General features: G+C 44.8%; 1 protein-coding gene across 2 annotated transcripts in view; it reads right to left on the bottom strand.

Moving 5' to 3' along the window:
- Positions 1-17,528, bottom strand: part of Dgcr2 (DiGeorge syndrome critical region gene 2) — a 69,944-nt gene that overhangs the window by 17,025 nt on the left and 35,391 nt on the right. The window contains exons 3-7 of one of the 2 annotated variants that reach the window (XM_057764928.1): positions 14,534-14,659; positions 11,530-11,749; positions 9,415-9,491; positions 8,913-9,089; positions 1,339-1,542 (exon numbers count right to left, since the gene is read on the bottom strand). In XM_057764928.1, coding sequence (XP_057620911.1) covers positions 1,339-1,542; positions 8,913-9,089; positions 9,415-9,491; positions 11,530-11,749; positions 14,534-14,659 — 804 coding nt within the window. The remainder of the gene's footprint in view (positions 1-1,338; positions 1,543-8,912; positions 9,090-9,414; positions 9,492-11,529; positions 11,750-14,533; positions 14,660-17,528) is intronic. The other variant, XM_057764929.1, reaches the window with a different exon arrangement.

Genomic DNA, 17,528 nt, shown 5'->3' with positions numbered 1-17,528 from the left:
GTAGAAAAGTGGTCTGCAGAAGCTCGGGGCCTGTCTGCTCTGCTGGGAAGTCCCCAATGGATGGTCAGACTTAATAGGCAAACTATATCACAGATGGGCCACCCTATATAATCTGGTCATTTCTACAGAGCCCAAATAGAGAGGCAAAGGCAGATTCCTAACAAGTGAAACCACGAACTCAGATGATGTAGTTTGTCAAAGTTCTAAGTTTGACTCCCATAAATAACATCTAAGCTGGAAGATTACAGCAGTGTGGCTAGAGGCACTTTACAAATACCCAATTGGCATTTGTATTTCCATGACCCTGGATGGATGCATCGATACAATGAGAAAACTGTCTATTCTGTGGGAAGGAAGAGGTCCATGTGTCAACCTCCCTGATCCCAAATTTCCTTGATGGATTTCACCCAAAGCACAGTCTCTGCATGTCTTATGGTACACGTGCAGAATGCCTTGCTTGTCCAGCCTCCGTCGTAGCCTCTAGGACAGCTCCACTCTCCTACTTAGCAACCCTCGTGGAAGGACAATGATGGCACTCTGTCAGGGACAGTACTTACAGTTGTGGCCTCATACTCCAGCTCTAGCCTCCCTCCCACAAAGCTCCTAGAGAATGAGGACACAATCTTCATGCCTGCCCAAGCTGCTTTCTGCAGGGCCTACCCACATCACTTTCACACTGTGATAAAGAAAAGAAATTCATGCTTTTAGTTCCTGCTCCTCTTGAGGCTCCAGTTCATGCTGAGATGTCAGTGGCTCAGATGTACAGCAGAGAAAGACGCCATGTGGGGTGTCTCTGGGTGTTGATGTGCCTGTTGAATTCTCCCCCAGGAGTAGATATAGGATCAAGGGCTGCACGTGCTAGTAAGTGCTCTATCACCGAGAACATCCAAGTCCCAGGTATGTTCTTCTGTCCCAAGTGAAAGGAGCACAGTTACTCTGAAACTTTACTAGAGTGTGTACAGTAGAGCGCCACCCAGTGGTGAAGTTTTATCCTAACATTAAGGGCATTATCCTTAAAACAGTGCCGATTATAAGCACAGACTATTTATTTCACTACCTTCTACATCCCACCATAAAACAAGGAGGAAGAATTCAAAAGCACATGTAAATTTCAAGTTTAGGTCTTAAACTTAAGAAGTCAAAGACAGGTCTGAAGCTGGCAAGTTGATTTGTAAATACTACCTTAGAGTGAGAAATAGGCAATGTGGGTTGGGGAAAGAGAGACTAATGAGGCCCTGAGCCAGCTATATAAGCACATGTTGTCACCAATATTGTGTCATGTACAACAGCTCTTGAGAATACTCGTCACTGTTTTTGGTCATGGGGTGTCTATCTCACCTGGGTCCAGACACATGAACTTGCAGCATTCCTTAGGGTCCTTGCGGTACTGCTGACATCCCTGGGGTCGCTCACACAGGGCAGCAACGCACATCTCAGGCTCCCCTCGATGGCAGGTACAGCTCAAACATGGGTCATCTCCCTTGGGAGTGAAGTAGAACCCTTCATCCACCACATTGTCTTTGATATCAACACACGTTTGACCTGCAAAGGGCACATATGCATGAATGTATGTGTTTTCAGCAGCACTGAGCCCAGATTCCTCACCATTACCCTACACCTTTGGGGAAAACAGGGCTACTGAGGAGCTGGTCAGGACTTTTCTGCAAGTTCTCCCTGTATGGCATGGTACAGATCTGAAGCAGTCACCACACAGCAGCTGGACAAAGCACAGCTGGCCATGACAAATAGAGGCCACTAACTCAGAAGAGAATGGCAGATTTTAGGGCAAAGGTCCCTGAAGAAGTATTTGCTTTTACCTCCCCTACTTCATTTATGAGATTTTCTAAATGCTAAAATGTAGATGTTATAGATATTAACTCTTTAAAAATGGGAATGTGTATAACGAGACTCTAGGTGCTGCAAGATGATCCCCTGAAACTGAGACATAGGTAGAAAGCTGCACAGAAATGACCCAGAAGGCTTGGGTAGGGAAAAGAGCTACAACTAGTCCCTTAAGCTAGTAAGCAGATGTGACAGATTCATGGGGAGGGGATGGCTATGAGGCAAGGAACCCAGAAAAGAAAGCTTGTTCTACTCTCCAAGTGGCATGTGGTTATCTAAAAAGAGACTTTAGAAATCTTACAGCTCTCCTTAGTTAGGGCTGGGACCACACACATGGCCACCAATGTCCAGGGGAAGAAAGACAGAGAACATTCTGTGCTATGGCAGTGAGAAAAGAACAAGGAAAAAGAAACAGAACCTTTAGAGAACTATAGGATGCATTAAGTATCCCAAAACAGTTATGCATCAACACAGGCCCTCGGCTCGGCCACTTCTGCAGTAACTAGCCAGGGCAGTTGGGAACTGGTCAATGACTGTCAACATGATTGCCAACTTTGTTTGCCAACCTGACTGTATTAATTACCTGAAACAGAAAGACCCACCCTAAATCTGGGCCACATCTTCTGGTGGCAGCCCACATAAAAAGACATGGAAGAAGGAAACGCTTTGCCTGTTTGTCCTTACTCTCTCAGGTAAGCTGATCTACCCTGTTGCTGAGGAATTCCTTTGCCAGGATTTGAACCTACTCCAGGGTTCCAACAGACTGATGACCAGTAGCTCTCCAGGAACCCTCCAGGACTCCAGTGTCAGCATGGGACTGCTGAGTTACCCAGTCTTGTGAACTGAACAACTATGGGATTCTTGGCCTTTCCAGTGTTGAACTATTTTGACAGTATCCTGTAAGCCAGTCTAACAAATGCCCTTTCAGATGTGTCAATTCTACCAGGTCTGTTTGTTTAGAGAACCCTGACTAACACAGTCAACTATACATTCTACCTGTACTTCCAAATCAGGCAAAAAAAAAAAAAAAAAAAAAAAAAAAAGGCCAACATGCTCCCCACCCACCTAGCTAAGTAGTCTGCCCCTCGCCAGCCACTGAATCCTGTTCTCGGAACCTTCCAAGCACCCCAAGATGCAATGCTGGAGCTAACCTACTGCAGAGTTGACAAGCACTGGTAAAAGTCACTTGCTGGGACTCAGGGCCCTGAGGGCTGATGCAGAATCAAAACACCAGCCCTGTCACCAGCAGGGTACCAGCACCGAGCCAGCCACTGTTGACTGTCACTAGGAAATTCTTTCAGGTAGTCTCTGAGGCAGCTCAAAGGGCAGACCAAATATGGAGGATGGAACGATAGTTAGAATAGGAAGACTGTGGCATGCTAAGATGAAGGATCCCCTGTATAACAGAGCAAGCATTAAGCACCTATGGCTACCGCCATACATGACAATGTTCCTTTTAATGAAAAATAAAATAACACCATGCTCTCAAGCTGAAGATCAGCAGAAGCAGACCAGATGTGACACAGATGAAAGAACCACAGATGCCAACAATGCCCACACAGTAAAGGTTCTAACACACAAGATCAGAGGGTGCCTTACTCACTGATCTATCTGGAAGAGACACCATGACCAAGGCGGCCCTTCTGAAAGAAAGCATTGAACTGCGGGGTTTCAGAGGGTAGCCCATTATCATTATGGCAGAGACCATGGTGCACACATGAGATGGAGTAATAGCTGAGAGCTACATCCTGATCCACAGGCTGAGAGACTGAGAGAGAGACAGAGCGAGACACAGACAGAGAGCCGGTCTAAAGACACACTTCCTCCAATAAGGCCACACCTCCTAATTCTTCTAATCCTTTCAAACAGTTCCACTCCCTGGTGACTAAGCATTTAAATATATGGGTCTATGGGGTTGTTCTTATTCAAACTACCACAGATGGAAAAGTTAGTCAAGAAATGGAAAGACCACGCAGGAATCCTAGAAATGCAAGGCACAGACAAAAGAGTAAAGCAAACAGTCCTCAATGGGTCCTTAAGTATGCTTGACATAACAACAAGAACTGATTCAAACTCGAGAACAGAAAGAGACCAAGAGATAGGGAATCAGATGTAATGTGATTCTGGACAGGATTCCAGACCGGAGAAAATTAGCTATAAAAGGACATTATTGGAACCACTAACAAAACTGGAACAATGGACTGGTAATGATGGTATGGTATTACTGTCAAATGAAATATCCTGAAGTTGAAAAATGTACTTTTTATGCAAGAGTATGCATTTGTTCTTAGTAAATACACTGTATGGCTATGAGTAAATACACTATATAGCATGTCTTATAAAGGAAATGAGGAAGCACATTATACCATCCTTGCAATTTTTCCTAAGTGTGAAATTATATCTAATAAGTTACCCAAGGTTACTCCTGCTTTCCCCTCCCAGTACAGATGGTCCTTTGTCTTGTCTATCAAACATTCAAAGACAAAGTAATCTCTAACACATACAGATTTAAAGAATGGTATGGGACTGCTTCCCAATGTACTTTATGTGTAATATATATCCATAAATATATATGCTGACACAAAAGCGAGCCAGTCTGCCTGTCTGGGTAGTGGAAGTGGTGGCTGCTGGCCCAACCTGCTGCTCTCCTGCTGTTGCTTCAGCTTCCCAGCTCTCCTATCCCAGAGGGTGGCCTGGCTATAGATGGTCAGAGAGCTCTCAAGCTTTGGCCTCAACCAGCACAGCAGATGGTGGCAGCAGGCACAAGATACACAACACCGGGGAGAACAAGAAATAGCCACAATTCACTGTCTCTTCTGTGCACTGCTGAGGACGCAGCAAAAGTAGATGATCAAAACTCAAACAAAGGTGCCGAAGCAATTTAAATAGCCTACATATGCAGTAACTGTGCTGCCATGCATGTTACAGCGAAAGATTTCGGTTTGATGGAAAGGGTTGTGCTCCTTCAATATTCGGGGCCAGAACCTGAAGACCATTTTTTTGTTTTTGCTATATCTCCCCTGACAACTCCAGGAAAAAGGAAATAGTTCTGAACTAACAACTAAGTCCCTTAATGTTTCAAGCGTATGCAGGATGTTCTTATTTCAGCTGCGTTCTAGAACTGAAGACAAGTAGGAGAACGTACTTCATGTGAACTGTACTAGAGTGGGGAAGGAGCCATCCACATCATCCCAGACCTGGAAGGGTGTGCAACTGGCAGCTGGGCTGAAAGCACATTCTAATCATAGGACAAGATTACATATTTTATTCAACAACTACTGAGAGAGGGAGAAGTAGGAGCCTGTAGAAAAGTTCATGTCAATCACTAAGGCAGTCAGAAAGTGCTTCACCCAGACCTGGTGAAAGAATTTAACTGGTGTGATGCAGGTGGTTCGGACTGAATTAGACTGTACACTTGAGTCAACCTTATTTAGAAAAATTAAAAGAAAGAGAAAAAAGAAAGAAAATTTTGGGAAAGGCATCTGTCTTCCAGTCTGATGACCCATGTTCAATCTCTAGAAACTACATGGTGGAAGAAAAAAAACTAGCTCAATCCTGATCTCTTCATGTGTGCACATACATGTTTAAAAATAATAAAAAAGAGTCTTTCCATTGACATTTGTTGAAAGAGATTCTTAGGACATGAAACATTAAAAAAAAGTATCTTTAATAATGTGTGTATATGTCTGTCTGTAGGTATGTTCATGTATGTGTGGGTGTCCATGGAGATTAGAAGAGGGCATTAGGTTCCCTGGAGTTGGAGCTCAGGTGGCTGTGAGTTGCCCAATATGGCTACTGTGAATTAATTGTACATAGTTCTTAACCACTGAGTCATGTCTTCAGCCCTGTGGATCTTTTTTCATCCTGAGTTTGATTTTACACAACCTATGTTGGTGGTTGCGTAAAATAATTCAGAACTGCTGGCTGGGGTCAGATGTCCCTTCTATAAGATGCTCAGGGACTTTAACATTGCCTCCTTAAGGAACTATAGATGCAAAGCAGAGGTGGAGGAACTGAGCAGCAACAGCCTACAAATAACTGATGTTCAAGTTGTCACACAGTGCAATCTGTTTGGAGGACTGATGCAGGCTTCCACACTTGGGTTGTACCAACTATATCACACCATGAAGGGTTTGTAATGAATCTGGACCTAGCATGTCATCACAACCTAGTGTTTGGCGTCATGTCATAAAATTAACTTTATAGTGAAGGTGAGGGAAACAGGAAGAGAGACAATCTTTCTAACGACCTGCTATGTCTGGGTGGTTGTTGTTGAGATTTCAAACCTGTTGCAAAACAGTGAAAACAAACACAATCATACAGGAATAGTTAATGACAATATTAACACACTAATGTAGAAGAGGGACAAAATGTTATGTTTAACTTCAGACTGAATATTTGAATCTTATGTGCATCAAGTAAAAAGCAGACTGAATATTTGAATCTTATGTGCATCAAGTAAAAAGTATGCTTTAGTTCTTTTTTGTGCCCTGATATTTTTGTAGATTAGTAAATTATCCAAGATTTGATAGGATTTATCAATATGCATATAGTTTGAAAATGCTTGAGTTGGACACTGCTGAGCAGGCAGTACAGGGATGGTCTATATTCCATACTTTTCATATTTTGATGGGAAAAAAAGGCAAAAAAAACTGTAGTAGAGGAATAAAAAGTGGCCAAGGAAAGGAATTCAGCAGACACACCTGGCCAGTGCGTACTCTCCATTTCAGTCATCTCCAGCTGCCCTTCCTCTCCCTAGCTGCCCACCCCCTTTCCCGAGCCCACCAAGGGTATATTTTGCAAGTGCTTTAGGAGCTAAGAAGCTCACCTCCTGGATGTGTCTTGATTCCTTGCACTGTTTCTTGCTTTGGACTAGCACTGTTAGACTAGCACTATAATGGCATTTCTTATTAAAAACAAATTCTTTGCCAAAATCCCTAACACCTTTCTAATGAAGGCAAAATGCCTATCTATCTATCTATCTATCTATCTATCTATCTATCTATCTATCTATCTGTCATCTGTCTGTCTGTCTCACAATGTAACTCTGGTTGGCCTAGAACCTAGAACTCAAGAGATTCACCTGCCTCTGCTTTCACAGTACTGAGATTAATGGTGTGTGCCACCAGGCCCAGTAGATTGTCACTTTTTTATATGTTCTATATAAATTACTGTTAAATTTTAATATATTGAGTACTTTTCATTTTGAAAACTGGGTCTCTGTCACTTGTATCTGAATAACTTATAAAATTTCAAACTACACTTATTTGCTTGTGTATGTGTGTGGTGGGTGCGTATGTGCCATGGTGCATGTGTGTGGGTCAAAAGTCAACTTGCAGGAGGTTCTCTCTTCACACCAGCTGGGTCCTGGACACTGACCTCAGAGCCAGGCTCAATCTCACGGGCCTTGGGGATATTTTTTAGTGCCAACAACTGACATATTGTGGAAAGTTAATTTTCTTTGCATTTTATGATATCTGAATTATGAAAAAAGTTGCAATAATAAAGTTAAAATTGAATTACATTTAAAAAACAGACATCTGAGCCAATTAGAGTACATAAAAGGAATGGACCAGGCCAGGATCACTTCTTATGAGTTAAAAAAAAAAAATGTCAAGCCGGGCGGTGGTGGCACACGCCTTTAATCCCAGCACTTGGGAGGCAGAGGCAGGTGAATCTCTGTGAGTTCGAGACCAGCCTGGTCTACAAGAGCTAGTTCCAGGACAGGTTCCAAAAGCCACAGAGAAACCCTGTCTCGAAAAACCAAAAAAAAAAAAAAAAAAAAAAATGTCAATCTAAGTATCAACAAATGAAATTCAGCACTGTAAGATACTCAAGCCTACAGGGGTGGCTGAATATCAAATATGATGGTGAGTGCCTGAGGTCCTAGCTACTCAGGAGGCTGAAGACTTGTGCCCAGGTGTTCAAAATCAGCATGGGCAACACAGTAACCTAGATCAAAATAAAGGTCTAACAAAAAATGAACAAAGTGATAAGATTAAAGAAGAAATCTCTGAAAATCAGAAAAAAAAATCCTCTAATAAAACACAGTATTTTTTGTGCCATGAATGTTCTTGGAAAACACAATTCCTTTACTCCCAAGGATACACTTTAAAATTCTGTAGAAAGCATTAAGCTTGATGCTGACATATTAAACACATGCTTGGTATTCCTAATCAACACTGTACTGGAGACCCCAGCAAGAAGAGCTCAAGAAATCTAGGTGCAAGGTTTCAAAGTTACAAAACTGTCCATAGAGATACCTAAGAGGATTCCACACTAAAATATATATATATATTAAGAAAAATAAAAAGCTCTAAAATTTGTGTATAAGAAAAAAAGTCCTAGAAGAACAACAGCGAGAGAGAGAGAGAGAGAGAGAGAGAGAGAGAGAGAGAGAGAGAGAGAGAAACACATGCCAGATGTTGAGGTTCAGCCTAACCCCTTGTCCCCTGGCAGCATGGTGCTGACACAAACAGACAGCAGCAAGGGTCAGAACAGGCCCAGACACTTGCCAGCCTGGCCTGTGACAGAGCAGGAGGACTGAGTGCCAATGCATCAGCAAAGGAGAAAGGGCTAGTTCACAAGGCCAGAGCTGAGCACACACCACACTTGAACCACTCAGCAGTCATCAAGACCATTCTTCCTCCTTGCCCCTTTCCAGAGGACCAGCTGGGGGTAGGAGGAGGGGAGTCCCACTTTTGTTTGATGTGTCTAGACAACAAGTGATGTGACATTTGAGTAGATGCATTGGCAGAGGGCTGCGGAGACTCCTGATCCCGTACACTAGGGAAGAGAAGTCACGCAGGTCAGACAGAGCCAAGAGAATATGCAGCTGAAAGGTTACCAAGGCCCTCGATGCTGCAGAGCTGCCACAGGACTGGCAAATCCTGAGATCACTGCTCTCACCCAATCTCTGAAGAACACTAAGCCAGCAAAGCAGGAACTGTGGTCAGGGGGTCAAGAACACCTATGGCTTCCCAGGCCACAGAGCTAGAGGCCAGCTGGGCAGAGTCCCTTCAGAGCACCACGAGGTCAGAGCCCACTGGAGGCTGACCGCTGGGACTCACTTCTTTTACACAGAAATGAAGACTTCTCAGAGCAGCTCTCAGCATGCCAGCTATGGAGGTCATGGTGCCTCAGCGTGGGAAAGTGGAAGCACTGGAGCTGGGCGCAGAACACAGTGTCACTCTCAGACATGGCGGAGGCAAAGATGGGATCTGGAGGCAGGAACACTTCCGAGGAGCCTGTGGAGGAGAATAAAGGTGAGGACAGACATATCCTCAAGGTGGTCCTGATATCAACTGGGCATCAACAGTGGGGCTAGAGATTGCCAAGAGCTAAAGGCTGCTGCAGCTCCAGAGGAGGTCCTGGAAACACACAGGGCCTGACTGGTAGGCAGTATGCTGACCCGGAGTGCCCTCTCGGCAACGACTCCCCATTTCCATGTGCCTTGTCCCCTGTGGTCCTGTGAATCAAGAAACCACTGGGTGGAAAGAAGCAGGAAGGGAAACTCCAGCAATATCTTCCGAGGATGGTTCCATTTCACACTTAACAAACAAGAATACTTACCTTTGAATGCTACTTCCCAGCGACCTTCTAAGGAATGGTTCCGCCCAGTGATGACATACTGATAACCAACCCACAGCCTGCAGAGAGGACAGAAAGAGAATCCTCAGTACAGGGGCAAAACAGCCATTGATGATGACCTATGTATTTAGTAGAACTGAGGACCCCCCCCCCCCGTCTCTTTGCCCCAAGAGCTCAACTTTGCAAGGCAAGCACTCTATTCCTGCACCATTAACTATTTCTTTATTCTGGGATAGACTAGCATTGAACTTTGACCCTAATGGCTCAGCCTCATAAGTAGCTGGACTCAGTGTTTCATGTGTGCTGGGGAAGTTCTCTGCCACTGACTTATACCTTTAGTCCTGTATATGTGTTTTCATGGTTATACTGACCTCTAAAAAGAGTTAAATTCTAAAATGAATTTGTTGTGGAATATTCCTTTACACAGTGTGAAGATGTGACACTGTGATTGGTTCAATAAAAAACTAAGCGGCCAATAAGTAGGCAGGAGGTATAGGTGGGACTCTGAGGACAGAGAACTCTGGGAAGAAGAGGAGGAACTGCAAGAGGGGGGAGAGGTAAAAGTCACATGATAATAGGTAAGTATAAACAGAAATAGATTAATTTAAGTTATAAGAGCTGGTGGGACAAGCCTAAACTATAGGCTGAGCTTTCATAAATAATAAGTCTCTGTGTAGTTTTTTGTGAGCTAACAGCCCAAAGAAAAATCCGTTTACACAAGTCATTAAAGTTTTCCTCTCAATTTGAAAAGAATCCATTTTCTAAACAAATCCACAGGTCAGAAAGTTTTACATCTGGCACCCTTGCAAAGCCTGTTCTTTTTAGCTGATTCTAGAAAATTTTTCACATTCAAAGCCAGGATGACCTTGGATATAATGTCATAAAAACACAATTTTGAGTATGTTAAAATCATAGAACAGTAAACTCTAAAGAAACAAAGACCCGTGAACACATACTGTCACATCCAAACACTGAGGCACCTGTACATGAAAGTGACTGAATGCTACAAGCACCTGAGAGTTCTGTGCCCTCCCAGGCTGCCTTAGAGTTCCAGGTCTAGTCCTAGAGACGCCCTCCTGCAGATCTGCTACCACCTGAAGTACCATGCCACTCTAGCCCATACTGAGCTCACACTGCTGTGAGCAGTGTGGGACATGCACACATGTGGCCACCACAGAAGACAGGGTGTTCCCCAGCAAGGCCAGTGCCCTTTCAGGTGTTTCCTAGTGGGAAGAAGGGTTCTTCAGACAAGAAGCAGCATGGTGGTTGGTTCTGGATGCTACACATGATGTAATTGTAGCTCATCCTGAAACGGCCCTTGGGCCACTTTGCCTTAGGTCATCATGCTCCCCTGGAAGAATGGCAGCTGTGCCATTGTTAGAAGGCAGCAGGTGACTGGCAGTGAACACTGGCCATCTTTTGTCCTTCCATCTAGAAGAGACAACTGGCTGCCATTTCCAACTTCCACCCCTAAACACGGAGAGGACACATGGTGTGGCTTCAAGAGGTGGCACACTAAGAACTTTGGCACATATCTGTTCCCTAAATGAAAGCCCCACAAATACTGAGCCTTTAAGTTGGCTGCTATTTTTCTGCTTCCTCTAGATGAGCAGGGCCTGGAGTTCAGAAGGCAGGTTCTGGGCAGACTGCCTGAGCTAAGTAAGCCTGGCAATGCCCCTAAATTACCCATCAATGGTCACATGTGCAAGCACTTGGAAGCCTAGGGTGTCTGGGAAAGACTGAGCAGGGCCATAAGCAGCAGCCAGCAGAGCTGACAGACTCACCTTATCAGAAGGCATTCCCACTCACCTGGTATCCTCATCATGCCTAGAGCCTCACACTGAATCCTTCCTAGCCACAATCACCCAGTACAGCTGTATCCACAGAGGGAACCAGTGAATAGGGCTGGTCCATGGTCCCACAAAGAAGCAAGAGGGCCCTGTACTCCTTGCGCCTTCAAAAGCCCCCAATTTCATCTTGATGCCAAACTAAGCCACTGGGTCACTACGTGCTACTACTGATGGGGATTTGCCTTCCCCAAGGAGGAGCTACCAATGAGTGCTCAGCAGCAAACAGACTCGGAACCTTGGAACTCACTTGCGCTGGTCTTTCCAGCCGAAGCTCCGCTCTGGCTGGTCCCATTCCTGGGCCAGGACAAAGCGCAGCTCCTGGTCAGTGGAGAAAGTAGCGAGCGAGCCATTCACACGCTGGCAGGTCTGCGCGGCATCCCAGTAGTTCTCTCCGCTGAGGTAGACCCGGTAGCAGCTGGCTGTGCCTTCGTAGTGGTGCCACCCGGTCGGGCATTTCCCTAGGAAGCATGAAGAACGGAAGGGGAGTTGTCCCCAAAATTAGGATCATGACTTCGAAACTGAAATTACAAGTGTTGCATCAACAACAGACACAGCTCGGATCACCGTGGAGATCTAGAGCTTGACATGGTTAGTAGGTCAAAGCAGAGCCCCAAAAATAGCAGTACTGGGGACAATGTCCTAAATAGAAAGACTTTGGCTGGGTAAACAGACCGAGAGAAGGGTCTCTGTTTACCAGGAACCACTCTTAATCCTCCTGAATAGGTCAACTACTCCAGGCAAGGGCATCTAGTCAATCCACACACCTTTATCAGTTCAAGGACCCCCCATCCCGACACTCAGAAAATCTGCTTGCCTTTCCTCCATATCTTCTCTTTGCCTCCACTGAGAGCGAGTGAGAGAGCATGCACCTTGGCAGCTTGATCCCAATAGACCTTCCTACCCACAGAGTAGTCTAGGTTAGTAGCTCCACTGTGGCTTCACTTATAGTGATAAGCTCCCAGCTGAGATCACACTGGCTACAAACGCTCTAGTTTTTCTAAAAAGCACAATTCAACCTATGGTACACATGTATTCAGAGTCCTCTTAATCGCCCATGGTTCTTCAACTTCTTAGTAATCAACAACAGTTGCTGAGAAAATTTCTCTAACACAGTTCATTCTCTGCTTGTACCTGGTTAACAAAGCAGAATGGGAGTAAGCAAATTACCAGTCCTCTGCTGCCAGCAAGCCCACTGATTCCTCTTTTCTATTCACACAGGTATTTTCAGCAGGGTGCCAATCAGCATTCCCCTAAAACAGTTTCTTAAATCTAATTCCAGAGGGTCCAAACCTGACTCCAGAGTCAGGTGACTCTCGCAGCTGGTGAGGCTGAGGTAGTCAGAGTCCTATCTCCAGGACCTCTCCAGCACCTTCTCATTCTACTGGATGGTTCACGGCCGCTCAGGCATGGGAAGTGCTGGCACCTTATACCTTAATGAAGATGGTATCAGTGGTGTGCTCTACAGATGTGGAGCATTCAAATGTTAGGAGTGCCATGATGTTAATCTTGCCTGTCAACTTGACTACGTCCGCAGTTAACTAAAACCCAAGTGGCTGGGTATACCTGTGAGGGCTTTTTTCTGAAATAATCTGATGTGAGATCCTCCTTTAATCCATTTTCTGCCTGCCTGCCCGCCCTAGCTCTTGCTGACAAGTCTATTCCTTCACTGGCATTACAGCCTACTTCTTCAGGATTTGGGTATACTGAGCTGAGGCATCCAGCATCATGGAATAAACAACTACTGGATTCTTGGACCTTCCACTGGTAGATAGCCATTGCTGGACCACAGCCTGCGCCATTCTAATAAGCCCGCTCCCCCCTCTAGACTCATTCTATCAGTTCTGTTCCTCTACAGGACACTCATTATTAAAAGTACTTACTTCCCCTTGGAGACAGGGTTTCACTATGTAGTTCTGGCTGGCCTGAAACTCCATGTAGACCAGGCTGGCCTTGGACTCCTAGAGATCTGCCTGACTCTAACTTCTAAGTATACCTGGCTAAAGTACCTCTTATATGCTTAGCTACATCAGTTGTCAAAAGATGTTATTTAAAAATGTACCCACATGCCATGGAGTTAGTAACACTTATTAGGGGGTTTATGCTTGTGTTTTTATTTTCATTTTATGTGTGTGGGTTCCTTATATATAGCTGTGTATCATCTGTCCACAGTGCCTGCACAGGCCAGAAGAGGGCGTCAGATCCCCCAGGGACTGGAGTTACAGACAATTGTGAGCCACCATGTGGGAACTGGTAATCAGACCTATGTTTCTTGAACAGAACTCTTAACTGCTGAGCCATCTTACCAGCTTGATCCTCATGTTTAAAGTATGTGTGACTGACTTATTAATGGAGCCACAAGAAGAAAATGGCAAGCTGGACCACGGCTGAGACATGTTGACAATACTGTGTAAAAGGATGGCAAGCTGGATAGCAGTATCTGCTCACTGCTCAGGCCTCAGATAAGCACAGCTGAGTGCACAGGGAGATAGAACCTCCCCTCGAAGAGCCAGTGTGGCTTGGTATACATAGAACATACTCCCTGAGGATAAGGAGGAGACAGCATTTACTTCAAGTTTCTTACAAGAGCTCAAATACCTGGTTATACATTTCCCATCTTCGCTCAGACCAAGAACTACGGCTCCATGCAAGGGTGGATGATTGGAGCCTGCCACGTGGTTGACTTTCCAGGGCTCCTTACTGCACTGACTGCATTGGCTCAGGCAGCCACTGTAGCTTGGTGGCCAAACCCTAGGACTGGTGATGGTAGGTATAGGCTGCAAGCAGAAGCTGAGTTTGCAAAGTGCCTCTGAGTCACCTCCCATGTTGAGGCTGTGGGCTAAGAGTTAACACAGAAAACAGACCCCTATGCCCCACAGCAAGCACATTAAACACCAGTTCTTCTGCCCCAAGTCTGGCTGTTCTTATACACAAGAGGGTATCATCACCCCAGCATGCCTGTTTAGGGTGGGGCATTTTAAACTGTGCTTTGCTTTTCTCCAACCTTGCTATGCCCTTGAGAAGTTTAATGTCACAGGTTATCTAGTCACTAAGAGAGGGAGACTGCTTCCATGTGCAGCTATACACTCTCACATGCAGCCTCATTCACATCTCCTGCAACATCATCCAGGGCTGCTTTAGTAAACTGTCTCATCAATGGCCTGCAGAGAGCCAGGACTGAGCAAGGCTGCAATCTTAAGGTAGGCTAACAAACATGTTAGTGGGCATTGCCTTAGGGCAGGTCTGCAACTTACTGCTGAAGCGGACAGGCTGAGCCATGTTCACCGTGTGGAAGTGTATGGGGTCACCTCCTCTGGTCCGCCCCTGTCGCAGGTCCAAGGTCTCCTTCCCATGATAAGGACGGGCCTCTCCAGTCACTTCTGAAAGCAAAAGAAGTCTGTCATGAGCCCATTTACAGCAGCCAGAACACAACCTTGTGGTTTGCTGGCACCAAGTCCAATGGCAGCACAGTGCTGGAAAAGCCTGGTGGGCATGTGGCATCAGGAGTCACATTCCGGTTTTCTTTGGATGTCTAAAAGCTACCATTGTTCACATAAACAGGTGTATTTCTGGAGAAGTATAACTTTTACTTTATTGTTATTAGGAAATAAGGTCTTGTCCTTTTGCAAGTACTCTGAGAACAGCCAAGAGTCAGCCTTTCCCGCTTTTCTCTACAATGGTCAGCAGGGCCAGCTCTGCAGGAATGCCTGGTGAGTGAGCTCTTCCTAAGGCCTGGGATGCCCTTTCCAGTCTCAGAGGCCTGAGAACATTCTGTTAGAATTCCCTGACATTCCATTTGTATGTGTTTAAGATCTTACTGATGGTTTTAATAATGCACAAATTCCTCTACCTTGTTTTCAAGCCCTAAAGTTCTGCCATGTATGTGGCCCATTCCACCAGTGAGGCTTCCCAATGTGCTTGCCATCTGACTAATTTACTAAAGTTTTCTTTTCTGGTATCATTTCAGTTTCTTTCTTTTTTTCTTTTTGATTTTTCGAGACAGGTTTTCTCTGTGTAGCCCTGGCTGTCCTGAATTTGCTCTGTAGACCAAACTAACCTTGAACTCAGAGATCTGCCTGCCTCTGCCTCCCAAGTGCTGGGATTAAAAAGAGTAAGACACCACCTGGCAGCTTGTTTTTCAATATTGTTCTTTATTAATTCTATTTTCATTCTGCATTGACTTCTTTATCTCATTCCTCTGTGTTTTCCTTAAATTTACTCCTCTTGTTTCTTGAAAAGTTTTCATTATACTTCTGAATTCTTTTTGAAATTCATCTAAGTCACTGTCACTGGGAGACTTAATTCAGGAATTGTGTATTTCAGATGAAACATGTCATAGAAGTCATATTACCTGTGTTTTTCTTTTACAGTTTTAGTGTGTGTGTGTGTGTGTGTTGGTCAGAGGACAACCTTCAGGATTTAGTTTAGTTCTCTCCTTTAGCCAGGGATTGAACTCAGGTCACCAGATTTGCACTTTTACTTGCTGAGCCATCTTGGGAGCCTTGATGTCGCTCGTGACTGGGGTTGGAGTCTGTAGCAGGCGTTAAATCAATGGTTGACTTTTTTTTTTTTTTTGGATTTTTCGAGACAGGGTTTCTCCGTAGCTTTTGGTTCCTGTCCTGGAACTAGCTCTTGTAGGCCAGGCTGGACTCGAACTCACAGAGATCCACCTGCCTCTGCCTCCCGAGTGCAGGGATTAAAGGCGTGCGCCACCACCGCCCGGCAACGGTTGACTTTTTATTATTTTATTTTGGTCACCTTTCTTCAGGAAAGACTAGGTGGTGGAAGCGGAAACATTTTTGAAGTACGAGGCTTCATCTACATTTCTTCCCATTATTAAGATACTATTCGCAATAACAGTCAACACATAGGACAGTCTCTATGAAAACAGTCAACTGCAAACCAATCAGCCCTGAAAAAAACTCTATACAAAAAAAAAACCTATGTAAAACCCCCAAATCAAATAACAAAAACCAGCTAAACGATAACAATAAATAATAATTAGAAAGAAACCTACATCCATGGCAAAACACTGACACACATAAAATAAAAATAAGTTTAAATGATGATCACCTTAGGGATACTGTTATAAGGTATGTACTAATATGCCATTATGGGTATGAATGCAAAGAAAAAAAGTAAAAAAAAACGAGCACGACAAGACTGGTGATCAGTATTGGGATGAGAGAAAGTAGAGGGGGCAAACAGGAGGGGAAATCACAGGGGCAAAAAGGCGGGTATGGGACGAGGGGGTTTCAGTCAAGGGTAGACTGAAATGGGGGTGAAAATATGCTCTTGGATGACAGTCCCAGCTCAGGAAGTGAAGATGCAGAGACCCCATGAATCTAGCCAGACTGTGTTCGGGTGAAAAGAGCAAGGAGAAAAGAAGAAAAAAGAGAGAGAGCAAGCGAGTGGAACTGGGCTGGGCATTAAAGAAAGAGTGTAGACACAGGCCATGAAAACTGACTAGCCCGACTGTGAATTCCCTCTTAGTATTTCTTGCCTTCTTTCCTAGGCTTCTCCTCTACTCTTCTGCAACTGATCTTCCCCTCCAGTCTTCCTTTCCATGATGGTGAAGTCAAGAGAGTGGCTCAATCTCTGACTTCTTTGGGCTCTGAGTATGAATGCTGGCCACATCCCTGAGCAGCTCTTGCCAGTGTCCTGTGCGCTTGCTAGGAGTCTATGAAAGCGCCTGTATATATTCTGGTTCCCACCAGTTTTCAGCTGTTGGCCCCATGATACTTGGTTGGCTCTTGGATTGCCATCACGCACAATTCTGCTCTGTAGGCAGACAGTATGCAGTCTTCTCCAGTGTTTGGATAGTGCCTATCTATGACTCTTCCAATGTTGACGTCAGCTTGTCACAGATTATCCCTGGAGATCACAGGACTGTGCCTGAGTGTCACCTGCCATCATGCTGGGGGAGAAAACATTTTCACTCTTTTGAGAATCTCACTCAGTGGGTATGGGCCGTCTCGTCCCCCTCAAATACTGAGATTACAGGTGTGTGCAGTCACACTGGTCTGGGATTTTTTTTTTTTTTTTTTTGCCAGCTCCACAGGAGGCAGAGGCCCATGCTAGGAAAGCATTCTCCCACTGGGCAATAGCCTCAACCCCTACCTTCTTGTTTGTTTTAGGTCTTTGCCTGTATTTTTAGTTCCTTGAACACATTTAAGATATTGTTTTAAAGTCTGTATTTCTTATATAAAAACAACATGGAAACAGGAAGGGAAGGCCTGGGAAGGGGGT

Source organism: Chionomys nivalis, chromosome 3 (genome assembly GCF_950005125.1).
Source record: "Chionomys nivalis chromosome 3, mChiNiv1.1, whole genome shotgun sequence".
NCBI classification, from domain to species: Eukaryota; Metazoa; Chordata; class Mammalia; order Rodentia; family Cricetidae; genus Chionomys; species Chionomys nivalis.
Note: the sequence above shows the minus strand (reverse complement) of the source record. Positions and strands in the feature narration are given on the sequence as shown.